The sequence below is a fragment of the Lithobates pipiens genome, unplaced genomic scaffold (genome assembly GCF_037356315.1).
Source record: "Lithobates pipiens isolate NorthernLeopardFrog02 unplaced genomic scaffold, aLitPip1_a1.2 Scaffold_18, whole genome shotgun sequence".
Taxonomy (NCBI): domain Eukaryota; kingdom Metazoa; phylum Chordata; class Amphibia; order Anura; family Ranidae; genus Lithobates; species Lithobates pipiens.
Genome location: NW_027507758.1, coordinates 391,853,060 through 391,876,675, shown reverse-complemented (window position 1 = coordinate 391,876,675; position 23,616 = coordinate 391,853,060). Strand labels below are relative to the sequence as shown.

The 23,616-nt window shown below is 41.4% G+C and overlaps 1 protein-coding gene across 28 annotated transcripts in view; it reads left to right on the top strand.

Moving 5' to 3' along the window:
• Positions 1 to 23,616, top strand: part of DST (dystonin) — a 736,344-nt gene that overhangs the window by 305,952 nt on the left and 406,776 nt on the right. For 27 of the 28 annotated variants that reach the window (XM_077487838.1, XM_077487826.1, XM_077487828.1 and 24 more), the window contains one exon: positions 10,687 to 10,853. In XM_077487838.1, the coding sequence (XP_077343964.1) occupies positions 10,687 to 10,853 (167 nt within the window). Of the gene's footprint in view, positions 1 to 5,950; positions 6,865 to 10,686; positions 10,854 to 23,616 lie in introns of those variants that run through there. The other variant, XM_077487835.1, reaches the window with a different exon arrangement.

Genomic DNA, 23,616 nt, shown 5'->3' with positions numbered 1-23,616 from the left:
GTGTGAGCAATATATCATTTAGTGACAACTTTTTGTAAAAAAAATTATTATTTTTTTTTTTTGTCATTATTCAATCCCTTAGGACAAAAAAAATAAATATTCAATGGGCTCAACATACCCATCAGCAATTTCCTTGGGGTGTCTACTTTCCAAAATGGGGTCATTTGGGGGGGATTTGTACTGCCCTGCCATTTTAGCACCTCAAGAAATGAGATAGGCAGTCATAAATTAAAAGCTGTGTAAATTCCAGAAAATGTACTCTAGTTTGTAGACGCTATAACTTTTGCGCAAACCAAAAAATATACGCTTATTGACATTTTTTTTGCTAAAGACATGTGGCTAAATAAATTTTGCCCTCAATGTATGACTAAAATTTAGTTTATTCGATTTTTCTTATAACAAAAAGAAGAAAATATCTTTTTTTTTCAAAATTTTCGCTCTTTTTCCATTTATATCGCAAAAAAAAAAAATCGCAGAGGCAATCAAATACCATCAAAAGAAAGCTCTATTTGTGGGAAGAAAAGGACGCAAATTTCGTTTGGGTGCAATATTGCATGACCGCGCAATTACCAGTTAAAGCAGCGCAGTGCGAAATTGCAAAAAGACCTCTGGTCCTTAAGGTGTTTATTGGTCCGGAGCTGAAGTGGTTAAAGACCATTTCTGCCCAACATTTGTAATGCTTGTCTGTCAATAATCAGGGGGCAGAGAGCTGAAATGACACTCTGCAGAGCTCAGTGAGGAGGGTTCTGGGAGCTGATTGGAGGGAAGGGACACAGCTGCTTCACACAGCACACAGGAACACAGATGAGGCTGTCAGTCACAAGTTGTGTGCTGGAGATCTCTCCCCTGTCACCTATTTTCTCTTGGTGTGAGGAAAACTTGTCAGACGTAACTCATGCAGATAGCAAGGAAAGAAGCAGCAGCTAAAAATGAACCTTACTGCTCTGAAGTATACACATTATAGAGGGAGATGCTTTGTTCAGATTTAATATATGATGTTTACAACCACTTTAATACACTTCTGGGTCAGTGATTTTGTACAGTGTTCACTGAGTCACTGCTTTGTAAGGACACCTGAGTTGAGCGATGGCTGCCTTCACCAGAACCTTATCGCACAGGTATTTTATTTTATAGCACTTTATTTTCAGTTTAAACATTTTTTTTGTCTATTACTAGCTCTTTTAATATATTCTATAACTGGAGAGCGTTTACAGCCATAATGACCCTACAGGAATCTGATTCTGAACCACTGTGGTTACCTTTGCCTGCTTTTCCTGTTCAATAGCCTGCTATTGTGGAGCTCTTATACTTAGTGTTATGATGACATGATATAAGGCCACACAGCTCTATTGCTTCCTCGCCTAGAACTGACATTTGCTAAACTTTCACTATCCTTAGTAAAATATTACATTGACTCTGCCAATATAAGAAGGATAAATCACAATATATTAAAAGTGAAATCTAGGCAAAGATTGTTGGTATATAGTGGGGATAGTTTGAAAACAATGTCAAACAATTTTTTCCCCATATGGGTGATCTCTCCTCCTTTCCTGTCTATTTGATGGGTATCAGATGGAACAGGAAGTAAAGGGAAATCTTCTTACTTCCTGCCTATTTATTGGGTGTCAGACAGAACAGGAAGTAAGGCCGGATTCACACCTAGGCATTTTTATTGCTTTTTGCATTTTGCAGATTTGCACTACAGTCCATTTAACATGGTTTCCTATGGAAGACGTTCTGTGGAGAAAATCTGCAAAATGCAAAAAGCACTAAAAATGCATAAGTGTGAATCCAGCCTAAAAGGAAATCATCTTACCTCCTGCCTATTTGATGGGTGTCAGACAGAAGAGGAAGTAAAGGGAAATCTTTTTACTTCCTGCCTATTTGATGGGGAGGAAATATATAGCAGGAAGTAATGGTAATCTTATTCCTGCCTATTTAATGAGTGGAAAATTAAAGGAAACTCCTCTTACATTGTTTTCTATTTAAAGGAATTGTAAAGTAATTTTTTTCCTTTAAATAACAAACATATCATACTTACCTCCACTGTGCAGCTCATTTTGCACAGAGTGGCCCCAAACCTGCTCTTCTGGGGTCCCTCGGCAGCTCTCTGCTTCCTCCCGCAGGTACTTCTCACATTCATGCTAGCTCCCTTGCATGGTGAGAAGCACCTGCGGGCGCTCTCCCGTGATACAGCCGGCGGATATAGCCAGTCGCTGTATCACATGGCCCCACCCCCGGCACGCCGCGTCATTGGATGTGATTGACAGCAGCGCGAGCCATGGCTGCGCTGCTTTCAATCCATCCACTCCAGCCAACCAGTGGCCAGGCTGAGGGGCGAAGAGGACGTCGGGGGACGAGCGCAGGACTTTTACAATCCCTTTAATGCTTATCAGTCAAAACAGGAAGCAAAGGAAAATATTCTTACTTTCTGCATATTTGATGGGTGCCAGATAGAACAAGAAACAAAGGCAAATCTTCTGGGATATTTGATTGGTGTCAGCCAGCACAGGAAATAAGGGACAATAAAAAAAAAATAATTTATACTTCCTTGCTTTTTGATGGATGTCAGACAGAACAGGCAGTAAGGCTACTTTCACACTGAGGAGCTTTACGGTCGGTACAGCGCTAAAAATAGCGCCTACATAGCACCTGTAAAGAGCCTCTCCTGTCTCTCCAGTGTGAAAGCCCGAGTGCTTCCACACTGGATCGGTGCGCTTGCAGGACGGTAAAAAAAAGTCCTGCAAGCAGCATCTTTTCAGCTCTGTAGGAGCGGTGTATAAAGTGCTCCTAAAGCGCCCCTGCCCATTGAAATCAATGGGGCAGCGCTGCCAAACCGCCCACAAAACACCACTACAGTGACACTTTGTGGGCGGTTTTAATGCTTTTTCGGCCGCTAGCGGGAGTAAGTAAAGGGATATCTTCTTACTTCCTGACAATTTGATGGGTGTCAGACAGAACAGGAAGTAAAGACAAATCTTCTTACTTCTTACCTGTTTGATGAATGTCAGACATAACAGGAAGTAAAGGGAAACCTTCTTACTGTCTCTCTGTTTGATGGGTGTCAGACAGAACAGAAAGTAAAGGAAAATCTTACTTCCTGCATATTTGATGAAATGTAGTCAGAACAGTACATAAAGGGGTATATTCTTACTTCCTGCCTATTTTATGGGTGTCAGACAGAGCAGGAAGTAAAGACAAATCTTCTTACTTCCTGCATATTTGATGAGTGCCAGATAGAACAAGAAATAAAGATAAATCTTCTGGAATATTTGATTGGTGTCAGCCAAAACAGGAAATAAGGGACAATAAAAGAAAAATATTTTTACTTTCTTGCTCTTTGATGGATGTCAGACAGAATAGGCGGTAAAGCAAAATATTCTTACTTCCTGGATATTTAATGGCTGTCTGACAGAAAAGGAAGTAAAGGAAAATCTTTTTGCTTACTTTCTATTTGATGAGTGTCAGACAGAGCAGGAAGTGAAGGAAGATGTTTTTGTTTTCTGTCTGTTTAAAGGGTGTCAAAAAAAATCAAAAAATTAGTAGACTCCCCCTCCCCTAATGGTGATGTAGACATATATAAAACAGATTTTATAGTATAGACCAGTGGTCTCCAAACCGTGGCCCTTTGCTTGCTTATATCCAGACCTTGGGGCGTTATTACCCCCCCCCCCCCCCCCAGTCAGCAACAGTGAGGCATAGTTCCTGCCAATGATGGCACACTATTTCTCTTAATGAAACAACATTGGGGCACTATTCCTCCCACTGACACCAATGATAAGGCACTATTTTTCACCCACTAACACCAATGATGAGGCACTATTCCTCCCACTGACACTAATGATGGCACACTATTCATCTTAATGACACAACATTGGGGCACTATTCCTCCCACTGACACCAATGATAAGGCACAATTTCTCCCACTGACACCAATGATGAGGCACTATTCCTCCCACTGACACCAATGATGGGGCATTGTTCCTCCCCCTAATGCCAAAGAGGGACAGTTTATAGTATAGACCAGTGGTCTCCAAACTGTGGCCCTTTGCTTGCTTATATCCAGACATTGGGGCGTTATTCCCCCCCCCCCCCCCAGTCAGCAACAGTGAGGCATAGCTCCTGCCATTGATACCGACAACAGGGCACTGTTCCTCCCACTGACACCATTGATGAGGCACTATTCTTCCCACTTATACCAGCGATGGGACACTATTCCTCCCACTGCCACCAATGATGGCACACTATTTCTCTTAATGACACAATATTGGGGCACTATTCCTCCCACTGACACCAATGATAAGGCGCTATTTCTCCCACTGACACCAATGATGAGGCACTATTCCTCCCACTAACACCAATGATGGGGCACTTCTCCTCCTCCTAATGCCAAAAAGGGGCATTGTTCATTTCCAGTAACACCAGCACATTTTGTATCCAGCTGGCTACAGTTTGGCTCCCTTAAAATCTGAAGGACAATAAACTGGCTCTTTATTTAGAAAGTTTGGAGACCCCTGGTATAGAAAAAGGATGTAAATGTAGAACTCTTCTTGAGTGACAGTTTAAATGATTTGCCCTCAGCTGCTGTCCAAGTGATGAGTGTCCAAAAGACATTTCTTACCCTAGTTATAATAATAATAATAAAAAAAATAGTTCCAGGTGGGCTTTAAACTATATCAAAGCTATATTATAACTATCCCAAGTTTTAACTGTTTAAGGACCGCCTCCTGCACATATACGTCGGCAGAATGGCACGGCTGGGCACAAGCACGTACCTGTATGTTGCTCTTTAAGTGCCCAGCCGTGGGTTGGGAGCCCACCGCCGGCAGTGCGCTCCCGACCCGGTCCTGAGCTCTGTGACCGTGGCCGCGGGACCAGCGGACCCGATCGCCACTGGTGTCCCATGATCGGGTCACAGAGCTGAAGAACGAGGAGAGGGCCTGTTACTGATCGTCTGTTCCCTGGGAAAGACGATCAGTGACATCAGACACCAAGCCACGCCCCCTACAGTTAAAAAAAACCACAATTAACCCCTCCCTGCCTACTAGTGGTTAACTCCTTCAATGCCGGTGTCATTTACACAGGAATCACTGCATTTTTATAGCACAGATTGCTGTATAAATGACAATGGTCCCAAGAATGTGTCAAAAATGTCTGATGTGTCCGCCATAATGTTGCAGTCACAATAAAAATCGCTGATCGCTGCCATTACTAGTAAAAAAAAAAATATTACTAAAAATGCTATAAATCTATCCCCTATTTTGTAAACGCTATAACTTTTGCGCAAACCAATCAATAATCGCTAATTGTGATTTTTTTTACCAAAAATATGTAGAAGAATATGTATCGGCCTAAACTGAGTAAAAAATTTTTTTTATATATATTTTTGGGGGATATTTATGATAGCACAAAATATTTTTTTTTTTTCAAAATTGTCGCTTTATTTTTGTTTATAGCACAAAAAATTAAAACCGCAGGGGTGATCAAATACCACCAAAAGAAGTGCCAAGTCGCAAAAAGGGGCCTTGTCCTTTGGCTGCAAATAGGTCCGGGGCTTAAGTGGTTAAACTGCATGTAAAAAGCCAGAATTAAACAGGTTTTTGCAGTAGCCACCTCAACAAATCCATGTGTTGTATTTCCCTTTAAAAGCTGACAATAATCATAAGAAATGATCTTTTAAATGGCACAGAGTATTTTGACTTGGTTCTCCTTTCTGTTTGCTCAGATCAGTAACTCCAGGTAATGGTTCCAAAGGTTAAAATGCTTCGTGCTATGTGTCAGGAAGCTGGACGAAGTGAAATTAAAAGGCATCTGACACTTTTCAGTCACATGGCAAGTGTTCTGCCTTGGAAAGCTAATCGTTCTTGCTTCATATTTTAGCACAGAGGCAATTATGTGTTTGTCTAAGAGGATTGGTGGCCAGAAATAAGTCAGCGTCTAATCAGACACAGGCCTGGACTGGGCACTTTGCCATGACATTTATTACGTGTGCATTTCTCAGCTACCAACATGGCTGCTCACTGCAGAGCTAGGGAATGATCTCTGGGAGAAGTCAGGATGCTTGGCTCACTTTGAAGCTCTCTGTGCTGGACATACACGATATATCTGCCAGGGTCATCTCTTACACTGAAATGTAACTAGTCTTCTATACAAATGGGAAATGTGTGTGGATGTGTGCGAGCTCAGAAGGAGGAATACTATATTGATCCTACGAAGGCTCCTTTTAGCCCTGGAAAGAATTCTTCAGGAAGAAGATTTTTTAGAAGAAGAAAGTCTGACAAAAGGAAAGAGTATGAGAACTGCGATGGAGCAACGGCAACAGAAGCTGAAGCAGAGAATAACAGAGATGGATATAGCCCTGAGGATTTCTTTCTGGGTGTCAGTACCAAAACCTCTCCAATTGCACAGCGATCATCAAAGTATGTCTGTAACAACCCATCGGCAGACGCGGGCAGCCTGGCCGCACTTCCCTTGGAATCATACAGTTCAGGCAATGTTCAACCGACTGCCCAACGGGAACTTTGTCTGGAAAACAGCAGTTTTGCTGTGAACAGAAATATTTCTTTCCCAAACATTCCAAATAAATTAACATTCCTTCCCAACACAGATGCCTGTTATGAAAAAACGGCATCCGGCCTAAGCTCTATTGACTGTATTATAGCACAGGAGACAACTAGTACAAATAGCTGTTGTGATACAAATGGTGAAAGTGATGTAAACAGGCAAGAGGAAATGAAGAGCAGTGATTGTTTGGTGTATGCAAGGTATTACAGTGCTGCAGAGCTAGACAGGCCCTCTTATGTGTCTACTTTACCTTCTATTTCAAGAGACGACTTGCTGTCCTCTTCTTGCCCAGCATTGCAGGTAAACATGACAGACCTTAATAAATAATATTTTTTATGCTTATTTTCATGTGATCATGACATTTGTGAACACCTCTAGAAAATGGATGAATAGAATTCAGAATATTGGAATGTATGTCCAGTGCTGAGCCTGCGTCTTTTAAATGGCTTCGACCTTTAAGGCTGTATTCACACCTATGCATTTTTAGTGCTTTTTGCATTTTGCAGATTTGCACTACAGAACGTGTTCCATAGGAAACCATGTTAATTGGACTGTAGTGCAAATCTGCAAAATGCAAAAAGCACTAAAACTGCAAAGGTGTGAATACAGCCTAAGTGCCCGTTTCAGTAAAATAAAAGCACAATCCAGCAAATGACAGTCCTACTAGTATTTATAGCACTGCTCTTCATGAGACACATTTCTATGACCCTTCTTTGTTGTATCGAGGGCAGAGAAAATATTAACCTATACTGGCCAGTTAAAAAGTTTACCATATAGAAAAATATTATGGCCTTTCTTTACTGTGAGAGATCTAGCATGATAAGGGATTCTTTACTGTGATAGATCTAGCCATATAAGGTTTGTCTTAAATCTAGTATTAAAAGGTGTTATTTACTGTGATGGATCTTGCACTTTAAAAGGGTTCTTTACCGTGATCGATCTAGCACTGAAGGGTTCTCTACTGTGATCGATCTAGCATTATAAGGGGTTCTTTATTGTGATAGATCTAGCATAGCATTCTAACAGGTTTGGAGAACTGTAAGCACATGACTAAATAGAGGTCACTATATATATATATATATATATATATATATATATATATATATATATATACACAATATACCTAACAGGAACTGGTGTACAGTCCTTTATTTACTTTGAATGTGTAAAAGCAGTTTACTTTTATAATGTCCACATATTCGGACAGCACAGTGGTGTAGTGGTTGGCACTCTTGCCTAGCAGTAAAGAGGGGCGCCGGTTTGAATCCCAGCCATGACACTACCTGCCTGGAGTTTGCATGTTCTCCCTATGCCTGTGAGGGTTTACTCCAGTTTCCTCCCACACTCCAAAGACCTGCTGGTAGGTTAATTGGCTTCTGTCCAAAATTGGCCCTAGTATATGAATGGGGAACTTGGATTGTGGGCGCCTTGAGGGTAGGGACCAATGTGAGTGTGCAATGTACAGGGATAGGGACAATTGTAGACACTCACTCAGGTTGAACTGGATGGACTGGTGTCTTTATTCAACCTTAATAACTATGTAACTGTGTTCTGGACTGTGTGCAGCAAAAGAGAAATGCATTCTTCAGAACCAAGGTACCCACATTTATGTTGACAGAGGTAATCTTTAGTTCTCTATAGATGTTTTGTTATGTGTCAGTCAGGTGTTGGGACCTCAGAAGACACCATCAGTAGAAAGATTGGCTTCAATCACACAGCTGGAGAGGGCTGTACTCTGTCAAGATGGTTTCTATTTCTACACCCAGGAGTCACAGGTGTTTCCGTACAACTGCAGCCAGGAGCCTGTGGAAATTCATGACAAGGTTACAGATAAGCGGATGCGCACATGTAAAATCACAACTGGGATAGATGAGTGGCTCTGGAGGCAAACTGTGTCCAAAGATACTGATCTATCCCATTGCCCATGTAACTGCTCAGATGTGTGGTTACATGCATACAGTAGCATCCTTTGTCATCCTTTTAATGACTTGTACAGGCTGTGTGTCCATGGCTGCTCATCTATCCCATTGCCCATGTAACTCCTCAGATGTGTGGATACATGCATACAGTAGAAGCAATTATTTGCTGTTAGATGAAGTGCAAATGTCTGCCTATAATCTAATGTGGGTAGCTAAGCTAAGACTTTTTCAAGTAGGGTCATTGTTCAGAATTTGTCAGATGAGCTTACCACCTGTAAATACTGTGCTGCAGATAGCCTGTGCTGTTGCTTTTGGAAAAAAAAATCCACATTTTTAATTTTCAATTTGTAAGTATGGAATTGTCTCATGATGTGCATGAATATGGTTTGTTTATTCTAGATGGGGAACTTTCACTAGCATGATATGTGTTGTTTTAGCAAGTAAAGTCACACTGATTGGTAATACATATATTAATATATACAGTATGTGCATCTTCCTAATAGGTGCTGTTTTATTTCTATGAGTAAGCTCTTCACACTGGTCCGATCTGATGTTCTGGTCTAGCAAACAAAACTTCTGGTATATAAGAATGAATTCCACATAAAATGATTTTTTGTCTTTTACAGTTTTCAGTGTTTTAAATAGACCTAAATGCTAAAATATATAGTCCAATGGGTAGTCCTGGAAAAGCAAAGCCAAAATATAGCATTTAAAAAAAAAAAAAGATCACCAAAAGCTTAAGCTCAGAAGCTCGATTTTAAAAATGTCATATTCTGGTTGCAGGCAGCCTAAAAACCTTCTGCTCTCCAGAACCATTTTAAGACGTGCTTTAAGTGCAGTTTTCCTTATTAGGTTCTAATGCCCTCTTTTAATTCTTTGATTTTCATACTTTCTGTTCCCTACCCCTCCAATATTTTCAATACACAGTCCACTAAGTGCCATGTAGCTGCTTCAAAACTCTCTGAGGCTGGCTTTTCTTCTCCACCACTATCTATATTCTTTTCTATAGAAAGGCTATTACCCACTTGTCTGTGGTTGGATTTTCCTTAGAAATCAATGGAGATTTCAACACGCATCTGCAGGAAGAGCTATGTGGCACTGGGCACACAGCAAAAATCTAGGCAGAGTGTGTGAACAAGTAGGCATGACATTTGGAAGGGGTGTTTGGGAATATTGCCAGGGCCTAATAAGGATAACTGTACTGATATTTTAAGCTTTCTTTAATCCCAGTGGCAGTAGGCTGTCAAGGCTGTCAATAAGCAGGAAGTGAATTATTATACACTTTATTATTTTACACAATTTATATAGCTCCAACAGTTTACGCAGCGCTTTACAATGTATAAGGGGGGACAACACAATTGCAGTACAATACAAAAGGTACAGGAGGGCTCTGCTCGTAGAGCTTACATTCTAAGTGGAGGGGGTGGTGGTACAAAAGGTAATAGCTGCAGAGAATGATTTGATGGGGGTGGCTCGGGGACAGTTAGGTGGGTGTGGGATAGGCTTCCCTGAATAAATGAGTTTTCAGGAATCTCCTAAAGGAGGACAGGGTAGGCGCTGATTGGGCAGACTGGGGCAGGGAGTTCCAGAGGATGGGAGAGGCTCTGGAGAAGTCTTGAAGGCAAGCATGAGAGGAGGTAACAAGGGGGCTAGAAAGCAGGAGGTCCTGGGAGGAGCGGAGGGGACGATTTGGCGATATCAGCTGATGAGGTTGGTGATGTAGATGGGGGCGTTGTTGTGGATGGCTTTGTATGTTATGGTTAGAATTTTGAAGTTTACACGGTGGGGTAAGGGAAGCCAGTCATCTGAGGTTTTTTCTGATTGTCTTCAAAATGTGACTGCTATCCTTTAATGTCCTCACCCCTGCCTCCCCTCCTTAGAAAACTCTGCATTCCCTGATCCTTCCAGTCCAATGTTTTCCAGATATGCAAGTGTAATATAACAATAGAGAGAATGCTGTCAGTAATTATAAGTAAATCAGTAGGAAAAAATGTTGTTGGAAAAGATACACGTATTGTAGCATTACATCTCCGTACAGTTGCCTCTTCTATTCAACCATTGTGCCCATGGCATACTTATTGTACCACGACATCTACTTGTAGAAGCACATGCACTGTCTTTAGCGAGTCACTTTAAGAAGATCCCTTCAAGCAAAGAATTTTTTAATAGAATTTGTTATAACTGTTTATGTCTTGCTTTACAGATTTCTGATATCCATGTTACTGGAGAGTCAGAAGATATGTCAGCCAAAGAAAAACTTCTTCTTTGGACACAGCAAGCTGCAGAAGGCTATGGTGGAATTCGCTGTGAAAATTTTACCACATGCTGGCGAGATGGACGACTCTTTAACGCCATCATTCATAGATACAGGTGAGTGTATACTATTACTTTATAGGTTTCTTGGCAATACAGACATGATGACTTGAGATGATTCTGCTGCTCTTTGTATGAGCTATATTCAATGGTTTAAGCCCAACTCATTATATATCATTTTAGGTAGAGTGGGATGATAAGAAATCTCTCAAACCAGAACACAACAGAAACACATTCTTAGTACAGTGGGGATAGAACTTTTAACAATGTTTTTATTTCTGTCTGCACTTTCCTGTTCCAATAACAATCACATCCTCTGTTTTTTTTTATGGGTGTCAAATGGGCAGAAAGCGAGGGGAAATCTACCCAATTGAGTCATAGACAGAAATAAAAAAAATGAAAGCATTGACTTATCTCCACTCTGTATTAAACTTTAACCACTTGCATTTTTTTGTCCTTTTTTTCATACAAATAGAGCGTACTTTTGGTGGTATTTGATCACCTTAGTTTCTGTGATAAAATTTAGCAAATTATTAATTTCACTTCATGAATATTGGCCACAATTTTTACTGCTACATATCTTTGGTAAAAATAACCAAAATTAGTGGATATTATTTGGTCTCTGTGAAAGTCTTAGTGAAAAGAGAGTCTACAAGCTGTGGTGCAAATCATAAAAAATTGATCACATCTGATGTACTGGTGTACTGATCTCATTTCTTGTGACCTGAACAAGCCAGGAAAGTACAAATACCCCCCAAATTACCCCTTTTTAGAAAGTAGACATTCCAAGGTATTTAGTAAGATGCATGGTGAGGTTTTTAATGTTGTCATTTTTTCCCCACAATTCTTTGCAAAAGGAAGATTTTTTCCCCACAAAATTGTCATTGTAATAGGTTATTTCTCTCACATGGCATGTGTATACCACAAATGACACCCCAAAACACATTCTGCTACTCCTCCTGAGTATTACGATACCACGTGTGGGACTTTTTCACAGCCTAGCCACTTAGAGAGGCCCAACATGCAGGGAGCACCATCACGGGTTCTAGGAGCATAAATTACACATCTAACTTGTTGACTACCTATTACACTTTTGAAGGCCCTGGAGCACCAAGAGAATGACACATGACATTGACGTGGCACTGATGACTGATGGCACTGATACATGGCACTGATGGCACGTGACACTGATGTGGCACTGATGACAGATGGCACTAAAACGTGGCACTGATGACACATGACACTGATGACAGATGGCACTAATATGTGGCACTGGTGACATGTGGCACTGATGACATATGGCACTGATGACAGATGGCACTAATATGTGGCACTGATGACAGATGGCAATAATACGTGCCACTCATGACACGTGACACTGACAACAGATGGCACGTGACACTGACAGGTGGCACTGATGACATGTCATTTTTTTAAGGGGGGGGGGGTGGCACCCAGTTTTGACAGGTACCCAGCTCCCACTTCCGCCCCTGCCACCTAGGCAACTCGAGCAGAAGTTCCCCTCTCCCCCTCCCTCCTTGAAATCATCTGGGACACGTCACAGGTCCCAGAAGATTGCCCAGCCATTCAGGGCAAGCAGCGCGACTCATGCATGCGCAGTGCACACCCGGCTGCGAAGCCGCAAGCTGTTACAACCGGGTTCCCACACTAGTGATGTCAGCGCTGGGGAGAAGTGGAGGAGAGAACCGAGGCTTTGGGTGGCTGCATCGCTGGATCGTGGGACAGGTGGGTGTGTGTTTATTAAAAGTTAGCAGCTACACTTTTTGCAGCTGCAAACTTTTAATAAACAGAAATGGCTGGAACTCCGCTTTACTGTCAGTAGCAGGAATATTGCTGGTCATTGTTGGTGTCCGTGGAAGTAATAGCGCCTTGTATCAGAGGAAGGAAAAGTGCCCCAAGGGCCAGAGAAAGGCAAGCAAAGGGCCACATCTGGCCCCCTGTGCCACAGTTTGGAGACCCCTGCTGTATAGAGTTTACAGTATGATAGTTTAAACATGATATGGCTGTTTTAGGCATAGCTGTCTAGAGTGAGAGTGAGAGTAGAGATCAATACTACAAAATTGGCTTTGAGGGACATGTTAGTGGGATTATGTTTAATAAAGTGGACAATGGTGGGTGACTGACTGGGCAATCCAGATGGTAGGATAAAAGACAGATCATACAGAAAACGGCTTTCTAATATTACAATACACTTTTATTATATGTGCACTATTTAGCTAGCACCTGAACATGTTTCAATTTAAAAACTCAGAATTACCTAACGGGTGTAGCCTCCATCACGAATTCCATGTTTTCCTAGATAGTCATAATCCTAACTTTATAGCTGTTCATTGCGATCCCAATGTACTTGTTAGGACACATCATCTGATCTTTTACAAGTGAAGGGGAAGAGACTTGCTTTCCACAATAATAATAATAATTATACTAATGTTAACATATAGCATTTGTTCAGTGATGCTAAAACTATTGGCTATAGCCTCATACGCACAATGCTATTGTTGGCCAACCGAGCGTCTGATTTTTGTCTTAAGGGCATATGCCAGGATCTTGTCTTGCATACTAACAGTACACAATTGTCATGCAACAAACACAAACGTAGTGATGTACTACGAGGAATTTCAGCTCTTGAGTGCCACCCTTTGGGCCCCTTCTGATAATTTTGTGTTTGGTGAGCATTGATTCTGAGCATGCATGTTTGTACTTCTTTTGCCTTTTGTCTGACAGATTTGTGCACTGACCATACGAAAATCAGACAACAGACCATTGGACGCTGAAAATTTACTAGCCTGCCATCCAACATTTGTTGGCCAAAAAGGAGCGTACTAACGGTCAGATTTTAGGACAACAGTCTGTCCACAGACAATCCCCTGCCAACAATCTCATTGTGTGTACGAGGCTTTAGCACGAAGGTCATACAATCAACATTTTCACACAAGTGGTCTGCAGTGGCAGCCTTCATGTATCTGTCAGTACAAGTTTCAGTTAAAGCATCCTCGTTTTTTTCCCCCCCAAATTTCCTCTCTTTTTTGGCTTATATCGCAAAAAATTAAAAACAGAGTTGTTAAAGCGGGATTCCGCTCTTTTTTTTTTTCTTACCTGTGTTACAGGTGGGCGACTGCTACCTTCGCTTAGCATCCACGTCCGGCGTTTTTTTGACCCCCGGCGCGACGATTCTTTTCCTCGGGATGACTTTTAAAAAAGTGCTCTGGCATTTTCCATTTTAAGTGTGGGCGTCTGAAGCCCACAGGCATTTACTTCCTGTATATCGATGACGCTCGGCTCCCAGCATGCTCCGCTCCATCTCACACATGCTCAGTGTGCAATGGTGGTAATGGCAGATACAGCTGCCTGCCCACTTTAAAAATGGCAAATTCGGACACACCCTCGTCACGTGACCGGCATCCTAACGAAATCTCACGAGATTTCGCAATTTCATTGTCCCCCCATGGATTCTTGGGAAATTTCCCAGGGACCATTGCGAGGACGATAACCACGCCTACTCCCACGGGAGGACAACCAGGAAGTCAGCAGAAACATCTGAAATAAAAGGTAAGTAAAGAATATTTTTTTTTTTTCAGGGTTCATTTAGGTAAGTATTCTATCTTGTGATTTTAATAATATGAAGTTTAATTTTTAGGTACCAAACCGCTTTAATAAATACTACCAAAAGAAATATATATTTGTGTGAAGAAAATGATAACAATTTCATTTGGGTACAGCTAGCATGACTGCGCAATTGTCATTGAAAGTGTGACATCGCTGAAAGCTGAAAATTGGTCTGGGAAGGAAGGGGGTGAAAGTGCTTTTGTTATTGATGTGGTTAAAGAGGTTGTAACCCTCTGAAAAACAAAAAAAAACCTGCAAGACAAAGGCATAATGAGCTAGCATGCATTGCATACTAGCGCATCATGAAATACTTACCTTACATCTTTTATCGGAATTACTTCTGGGTTTGCGGGCTCCGGAGTTGTGACAGCCGGAGCCGCATGCACGTGGGTGCTGCCAGTCATGGCACAGGTACTGAAGAAATGGCTCGAGTGGGCTGTTTTTTCAGTGTGCATGTGCCGATGATGTCGGCAGCAGCGCATATAGTGAAAATCTCTTAAACTGTGCATGTTTAGTAGATATTTACAGTACCTACAGGTAAGCCTTATTATGGGCTTTCCTGTAGGTACAAGTGGTGTAACAGAGTTTACAACCTCTTTAACTGGGTATTTATACCCAGGGGACGGAAGGGACTGCCTGATCACGTGACCACTGCAATTGACTGTGGTCACATGATCAGAAGTTGGTCCTACCAACTTTTGATCATTACTAAAAATGGGGAGCTGTTTATGACAGCTTGGCCACTGTGCTGGAAACGTGCACTCTCAGCAAAGAAACCACCCATGGATGCATATGTGTAGTTGCCAAAAGGGTGGGCTATAACATCCACACACTGCACATATGTATCCATGCTTCCAGCACATTGACCAAGCTATCATAAGTAGCTCCTGGTCTCTAGTAATGATCCAGAGTCAGCAGGACTGGCATATATCTGGTGAAAGGAGTGTGTTGACTACACTCATACCATAGTAAAAGTACTGATTTATAGTAGGTTGAAGTACTTAAAGGGCATTCTATGCATTAAGATAAAAAACCTTTTGTCTGTAGCAGCACCCCCCTAATTACTTACCTGAGCCCCTTCTCTCTCCAGCGATGTCCACGAATGTCTAAGCCCTCCGGGACACTCCTCCTAATTGGCTGAGAAACAGCAGTGAAGCCATTAGCTCCCACGGCTGTCACTCTAAGTCAATCAGCCAATCAGGGGAGAGAGGGGGTGGGGCCGGGTTGGGGAGTCCATGTCTGAATGGATATATGGAGCTCTGAATCGGGTGCCAACATAGAAAGCTGCTGGCTGAGGGGACACTCGATGGGGGGGGGGGGGGGGGCAGGAGCAGCAAAGAGGGACCTGAGAAGAGGAGGATTGGGGCTGCTCTGTGCAAAACTAACGGCACAGGTGGGGTAAATATAACATGTTTGTTATTTGAAAAAAAAAAAAAAAAGACTTTCCAATCATTTTTAATAAGTTGTTGTTATTATGTAACTTTAAACAATATACAAAGCTGTTTCGTGGGGGTGGAACAAATTTTCTGCTGTGTTTATTTTGATATAAACTGCCCTGTGGGAGTGTTTTAGTGTGCTTATGTTCTTTTGCGTATTGTCTAACAAGGTAGAAGCTGTGATTTTTTTTGGTTAATGTCTGTATATAATTTATTAAATACCGGTACATGCTTTCATAGGATTCAGACAATGCACGAGCCTGCTTTATTTATAGATGGCAGTGTTTAAACTTGTTCCCTGTACTCAGGCCTGTGCATGACTTGCATTCCATCTGACTGGAGCAGTGAAGGCCAAAACATGCACTAGTTATGCTGAGGACCTAAAGGGATTGCAAGGAGAAAGAGTTTGCATTTTGCTTTTCATTTCTGTCAGTTTTTCTTTCCTGGTATTCATAAAGCCCAGTACATGCTATAAGAAAATCGGACGAACAATTGTCTGGTTTTCTTACAATCTGAGGATGGTACTAAATTGCCTTGAACAAAAAAGGCTTTTTTTAATTTTGTTTGACTTATTTTTGTATATTGTTTTTGATCATATGCTGTCTTTCACATCCGATTTTTCTGCTTGCAGACTGCCCCAGGCACATATACTGTGGTAGGGTGGCTGCTCTGTGCCAGATCACTTACTTGATACGTAATCTGACACTTCTGGGTCTGGGGCACGTGCACGTGCCGCCAGCAACCAGGTCCCACTGTGATTTTACACAGCAGAAGCGCATCAACGGCGCATCAACGGCTGGAGGACGCAATGTCTGCCGGGCCCGCCGATCATTTAGGAGACAGGCAGAAAGATGGTCTGCCTCTGTAAAAAAGGAAAATTGTCAATCTGTGAGAGGGGAATGTTCTGATCCTGTGTTTCTGCTAAGCATGGACCTTTACCTTCCCCCAGTCAAAGCAAATCCACCCCCACAGTTAGCAAGCACTCCCTAGGAACACATTAAATCCCTTGATCGCCCCTGATGCTAACCCCTTTCCTGCCATTATCATTAGTACAGTGACAGTGTATATTTTTTTGCACTGATCACTGTATTAGTGTCACTGGTCCCAAAAAGTGTTAGTTAGGTGTCCGATTTGTCCGCCGCAATATCGCTGTCCCGCTATAAGTTGCTGATCGCCACCATTACTAGTAAAAAGGAAAAAACAAGAAAAATATCCCATAGTTTGTAGACGCTATAACTTTTGCGGCAGCCAATCAGTATACGCTTATTGGTATTTTTTTACAAAAAATATGTGGCAGAATACATATTGGCTTAAATTAATGAAGACATTTGATTTTTTTTTTTTTTTTTTTTTTTATTGGGTATGCTTTATAGCAGAAAGTAAAAAAAAAATTTCTTTTTTTTTAAATTGTCAGTGTTTTTTTGTTTCTAGTGCAAAAAATAAAGGTGATCAAATACCACCAAACATCTATTTGTGGGAAAAAAAGATCAAACATTGTATTTGGGTACAGCGTCGCATGACCACGCAATTGTCAGCTAAAGTAACGCAGTGCCGTATCGCAAAAAATGTCCTGGTCATGGGGGGGGACCTTCCAGGGCTGAAGTGGTTAAACAAAAAACGTTAGCCTATGCGGGGAGGACCAAGAGAGCACTGCACATTAGAGTGGGTGAAAACTTAGCAAATATTAAAAAGGGTTTCCCAAAACATAACCTCTCCAGGCATTTTGCGTAAAAACATAACAAAGATCCATTCCAAGTGAAGGTGGGGGGTATTGAGGTTGATATACCACATTGGAGGGGCAGCAATATGGTCCGATGTATATAGAGGCGAGAGACTCGCTGGATATATGAATTAAGATCTCACCAACCAAAGGAGTTAAATGTTGAGTTGGGATTTGAGTTGGGATATTAACGTTTTTTTTAATAATAGCTAAGTATTTTATTAATTAGTTGGGACTGCATTTTATATTTACTTTATTAATGTTATATTAGTTTTATTAATCTATCATCCTATATTTTAATTGTAATTTTAATTTAATATGTAAAACGTATTAATTGATATTTGATTATAATAATCAATGTAGTACTAGATGGTTACCGCTATAATGGTTGTGGAAGCATGAGTATTGGAGTATGTATTTTATAATTGTGATGATGATTAAGTACAAAAGCACCATGGATTAGTAGATATATTGTTCTGTGATTTGGTTCAAATGTAATATTGCATGACTGATCATATATGCAGTATAAACAGCAATACGTTCAGCCAAGGATGTTGTAATAGAGTGCAGTGGATCCCTAGGAACAAAAAAATGGCATTGCGGTTCACAATGGTTTTGAATACCATCTGATGATCACATTGCTTTCTAGTGTTCAGCACGTTTTTGCATTTATAAGGAAGTGATGTGAGCAGTGCTGACCCTTACTATCTCCCATAAGAATTCCCATTGGACGAAACGTATGTCAGGCTAGGCACAGAGTAGCGGTGACGTTGCAGCACCCGCAAGGGGTGCTGGATGAACGAGTGTTTCCATAAAGCCTAATTTGATCATTTTTGCTGCAAGTAGAACCTTTAATAAACTCTTGTGTGCTTTTAATGTTGCGCAATAAGTCTATCTACCTCTTCCATATGTTTTACCGAATGATCGGACAATGGGATTCCCTTGAAGGATAATAGCAGTGGGGGATATATCTTTGCAATCCACTCAAATTGGCTGAACCACTAAGGTGGGTATACCCATAGCGAGGGGTGAATGCTCACTGATGTGCATAAAGTCCTTGGGAGGTCTTACTATCTGGTAAACAGATATTTGTGCCCTATCTATCCTGTGGGGAGCACTGGGTGTTTGCACCGATTGAAATTGGATCAGCATGTTTTCAAGTTCACTTTATGGATTGTAGCTGGAATTTTGGACTATAATTTCTTCCTTTTTTTCACCTTTATTCTATTTGATGGACTTTGTACACTTTATACAGATAAGGTTATGTTTGACAGCGCAACACGTTATTCGAATTTTTAGTTTATGATGTGTACATATTTGTGAGTGCTGCTGTTCGTCACTTATCATTTGAGTTAATCATTTATATACACTAAGCGCAATATCTTTTTGCATATATATCATGTAATATATTGCAGCTTAATAAATCTTAAATGGCTGCATTTGTTTTCAATTTTTTTTAGGCTTTTCCCCCTCTATTTTCACCTGGTGATTTGGTCAGTAACACACTTCCTATCTTAGGCCCCTTTCACACAAGTGGATCGATCAGGTCACCTGTTAGTTTTTCAATCGGACCCAATCTGACCCTTCATTCTCCTCTATGGAGCTGAGGGCGTAAATAGCCTTGTGTCTGTTTACACCCGCCAGCATTCAATCCGACTCGCTAAAAACAGATGGATGGGGCAGTGGGCCTTGGTGCAGAGGGGCCACATATTTGTGTGCATTAGCTCCGATAGAACTATGGTCAAAAAAAAAATATGTGATGCAACTCTAGGATCTGTTAAACATCTCAGTGGTTGTTTTTCAAATAGCAGCAAGGCTATAGAGATATCTAGTTTTTGCTCCGCAGCTGAAAGCTCTTATCTTCACTTCCTTTAATGAGGAGACAACTCTGCTTCCTCTGTGTGTAAATGCCTCAGTTGTCCCCTTTTGTGTGCTGCCGCTTTGAAGAGACTACAACGAGCCATCCTGACATCACTTGGAGCTGCTCATACAGTCTACCAAAAGCTCCTGCATCTTAATCACCATAGAAGTCCTGAAAAGGCTCACGATCAGCTTGTGAAGCTCCGCCTACTCCACTCCCACCCAGCACCGCCTATGCCCGCCCACTGCTCTGTCTATACATTCTCTTCCTGAAGGCTTGGTTTCTCTCATAAGCTGACAGAGGGAAAAAAGGCAGCAAGAAGCATATAGATGAATTGAACATTCTGTGTGCAAAGTTACCCCTGCTATTAAAAACAAACAATAATGATATAATTATTATAAAATTAAAACACACACACACACACACATATATATATATATATATATATATATATATATATATATATATATAAATAAAATGCACACACCCAGCTATTGATTGATAGATGGGTGTGTGTAATGTAAAATAGACTAAACATGATAGAAGGCATGAGGACTCATGGGAAATGTAGTGATGCAGAGTCTAGCACAGTGGAAGAAAACTACATACCAAGTCTGCAGAACTCCTCCCACCGTCACTAACATTATCGAGTAGAGAATGAATGGTAGATGGATTAGATACCCCAAATGCAGCTATATTGTAGGAAATCCCCTTTCTTTCCCATTCTGATGCTCAGTTTGAACTTTAGCAAGTCGTCTTCAGTGCGTCTAGATTCCTAAATGCATTGACTTGCTGCCATGTGATTGGCTAATTAGCAAAAATAAAATGATATACCAAGTCTGCAGAACTCCTCCCACCGTCACTGACATTATCGAGTTGAGAATGAATGGTAGATGGATTAGATACCCCAATTACAGCTATATTGTAGGAAATCCCCTTTCTTTCCCATTCCGATGCTCAGTTTGAACTTTAGCAAGTCATCTTCAGTGCGTCTAGATTCCTAAATGCATTGAGTTGCTGCCATGTGATTGGCTGATTAGCAATTTGTGTTACCAAGGAATTGAACAGATGTACCTAATAAAGTGGCCAGTGAGTGTATATCTAATTTGTAAATTTTGTCGCAGCACACTGTACAGAACTGCATGGCACTGTACAGCAGTGCATTAAGCTGCTTTACAGCACCATGAATGAAGTTTGCTTCTGTATACTGCTAATAAAGTTTGTACAAAAACAAAAAAAGGAGCCATGTAATGCATGGAGTCACGCACAACACTGCTCCCTACTGCAGTTGGGAACAGACCGCTCTCGGAGGGGTAAATCGCTCCAGCAGCTGTCCGTTCCAGTGTGAATTCACCCATAGACAAAATAGGGCCAAAGGGTACACTGAAGAGAAAGTAGGAATACAGTAATAACTCCCAGCATTGGTGCCAGTGGGTGCAGTAGTAACCCTCAGAATTGGTGTTAGTGGTTCTAGTACTAACCAAAAGCATTTTTTTTACCACTCACCTCTGCATGACTCTTCAACTGCCCACTTCTGCTCCCTTATCCTCAGATCTCCTCTGCATTCTCCACCCACAGTTCCACTTAGCACAATTTGTTCACCGTTTCCCTCTACACCCCCCATCCCTCCCTCACAGCACAGAACAAGTACATTGTTTTGCAAAGGAATGAGTCACTGAATTTGCACATAAATTGGCCTTGACTTAAAGTGGGTGTAAACCCATTTTTATAAGTTTGTGCTACAGGTAAGCCTTAATATAGGCACATGCGCACTGAAACAATGGCACGTCGTGCTATTGCTTCAGTTATATATGCCGTTACCGCCGGCTCCTGCGCGCACGCGTGGGAGTGACATCATTGCGGCTCCAAGCAATCACTGCGCTGGAGTCGCGATACCCAGAAGTAAGCTCCAGGAGTAGAGGTCGACCGATATATCGGCCGATATTTGCCGTTTTTTAAATAATCGGCATCGGCCGATTTTGCTGATAAAAAGCCGATTTAGAACTACAGCAGGACTTTGAAATGACTTCTGTAAGGCCGCGTACACACGCGCGGACTGTTGGCCCAACTTTGTCCGTCCAACAGTTTGAGCGAACAGTCCGCTCAAACTTAGCATGGACGGACATGGCCACACACGACGAACGAACAGTTTGCTGAAACCGTGCGCGATGACGTGAACGGCACGTACGACGGGACGCAAAATACGACGTCCTATACACTGCATTATAACTTTCGGCTTGAAAATCCTTTCTGAGCATGCGCGGAACTTAGTTTGACGAACAAGCCTACACACGGGCGGACTGTTCGTTGAAACAAGGTTTCAGCGGACAGTTTTTCGGAATTTCCGTAAAACCTTGTCCGTCCAACTGTCCGCTGAAACTGTCCGCTGAAAGCCCACACACGAGCGGACTGTCCGCCCAAACACTGTTCAGCGGACAAGGTTGGGCCAACAGTCCGCGCGTGTGTACGTGGCCTCAGAAGTCAGTGTAAGTTGCCTGAGTCGTCATAGCAACACTTTCCTCCTCTCTGGGCAGGCTGCCAAGAAAAGAACTAAATGATACAATGTTTACACTTGAATGAATGAAGTCATCTCTGTGTGTAGAAGTTCTCAGTTTAACCATTTAAAGACTAAATCTTTTCTGACACTTGTTGCTTACAGGTAAAAATCCTGTGTTTTCTGCCAGAAAATCACTTGGACCCCCCCAAAAATTATATATATTTTTTTAGCAGAGATCCTAGGGAATAAAATAGCGGTTGTTGCAATATTTTATGTCACACGGCATTTGCACAGAGGTCTTTCAAATGCATTTTTTTGGGGAAAAAAATACACTATTTAAAATAAAAACCGTAAAGTTAGCCCATTTTTTTTTTTTCGTCCAAAAGTTTTGACTACCTGTTTTTATTTAATACATAGGTTTTTTTTTTTTTTTTAAATCTAAATCATACATACAAGTAAACTGATTGGAGGTTTGTTTTGTTTAATAAATGTTTAAATGTAAGAAATTTTCTGTATCACTTATGAAGGCTGCTTTCACACTGGAGCGGGCAGGCGTTGATGGTAAAACGCAAGTTTTAGCGGCTCTTTACCATCATTTTAGCGGTGCTATTTGGCTGCTAGTGGGGCACATATAACCCAGCTAGCGGCCAAGGAAGAGGTTAAATGCGCCCATGAAGCACTGCTGCCAAATCGCATTGCATGCGCTTCGGCAGTGGTGCCCATTCATATCAATGGGCAGGAGTGGTGGAGGAGCGGTATACACCACTCCAAACGTGCTGCTTGCAGGACTTTTTTTTTAAGATTCTGCCAGTGCATCGCCTCAGTGTGAAAGCACTCTGTCTTTCACACAGACTGCAGGGGAGCCATTTTGCAGGCACTTTACAGGCGCTATTTTTAGCCCAAAAGCGCCTGAAAAACGCCCCAGTGGGAAAGGTGTGTTAGATCAAGGGGGATTAAAAAAAAAAAAATAAATAAAAAAGGAAAAAAATAAATAAATAAAATAAAATCGGCCTAACATATCGGCCCAAAAAAATCGGCATCATATATCGGCTATCGGCCGCCATGATTTCTAAATATCGGCATCGGCCAGAGAAAAACCCATATCGGTCGACCTCTATCCAGGAGAGATGCCTGGGTTGAGGATGGCTGCGGGGGCTTCAATGTAAGGTAAGTAATACATAATGAGCTAGTATGCTATGCATACTAGCTCATTATGCCTTTGTCTTTTTTTTAAGGGTTTACAACCACTTTAATCACATGCAAATCCCATAGTTCATTCCTGGGGCATAGCTGAACAAAAAGTGGGCAGCCTGGTACAGCGCCTTAAAAAAATATTCATACCCCTTGACATTTTTCACATTTTGTCATCCTTTTGTTACAACCAGAAATGTAAATGTATTTTAATGGGATTGTATGTGATAGACCAACAAAAAGTGACACATAATTGTGAAGTGGAAGGAAAATGATAAATGGTTTTCAAAGTTTTTACAAATAAATATGTGAAAAGTGTGGTGTACATTTGTATTCAGCCCCCTTTACTCTGATACCCCTAACTAAATTCTAGTGGAACCAATTGCCTTCAGAAGTCACCTAATTAGTAAATAAAGTTAATCTCAGTATAAATACAGCTGTTCTGTGAAGCCCTCGGAGGTTTGCTAGAGAACCTTAGTGAACAAACA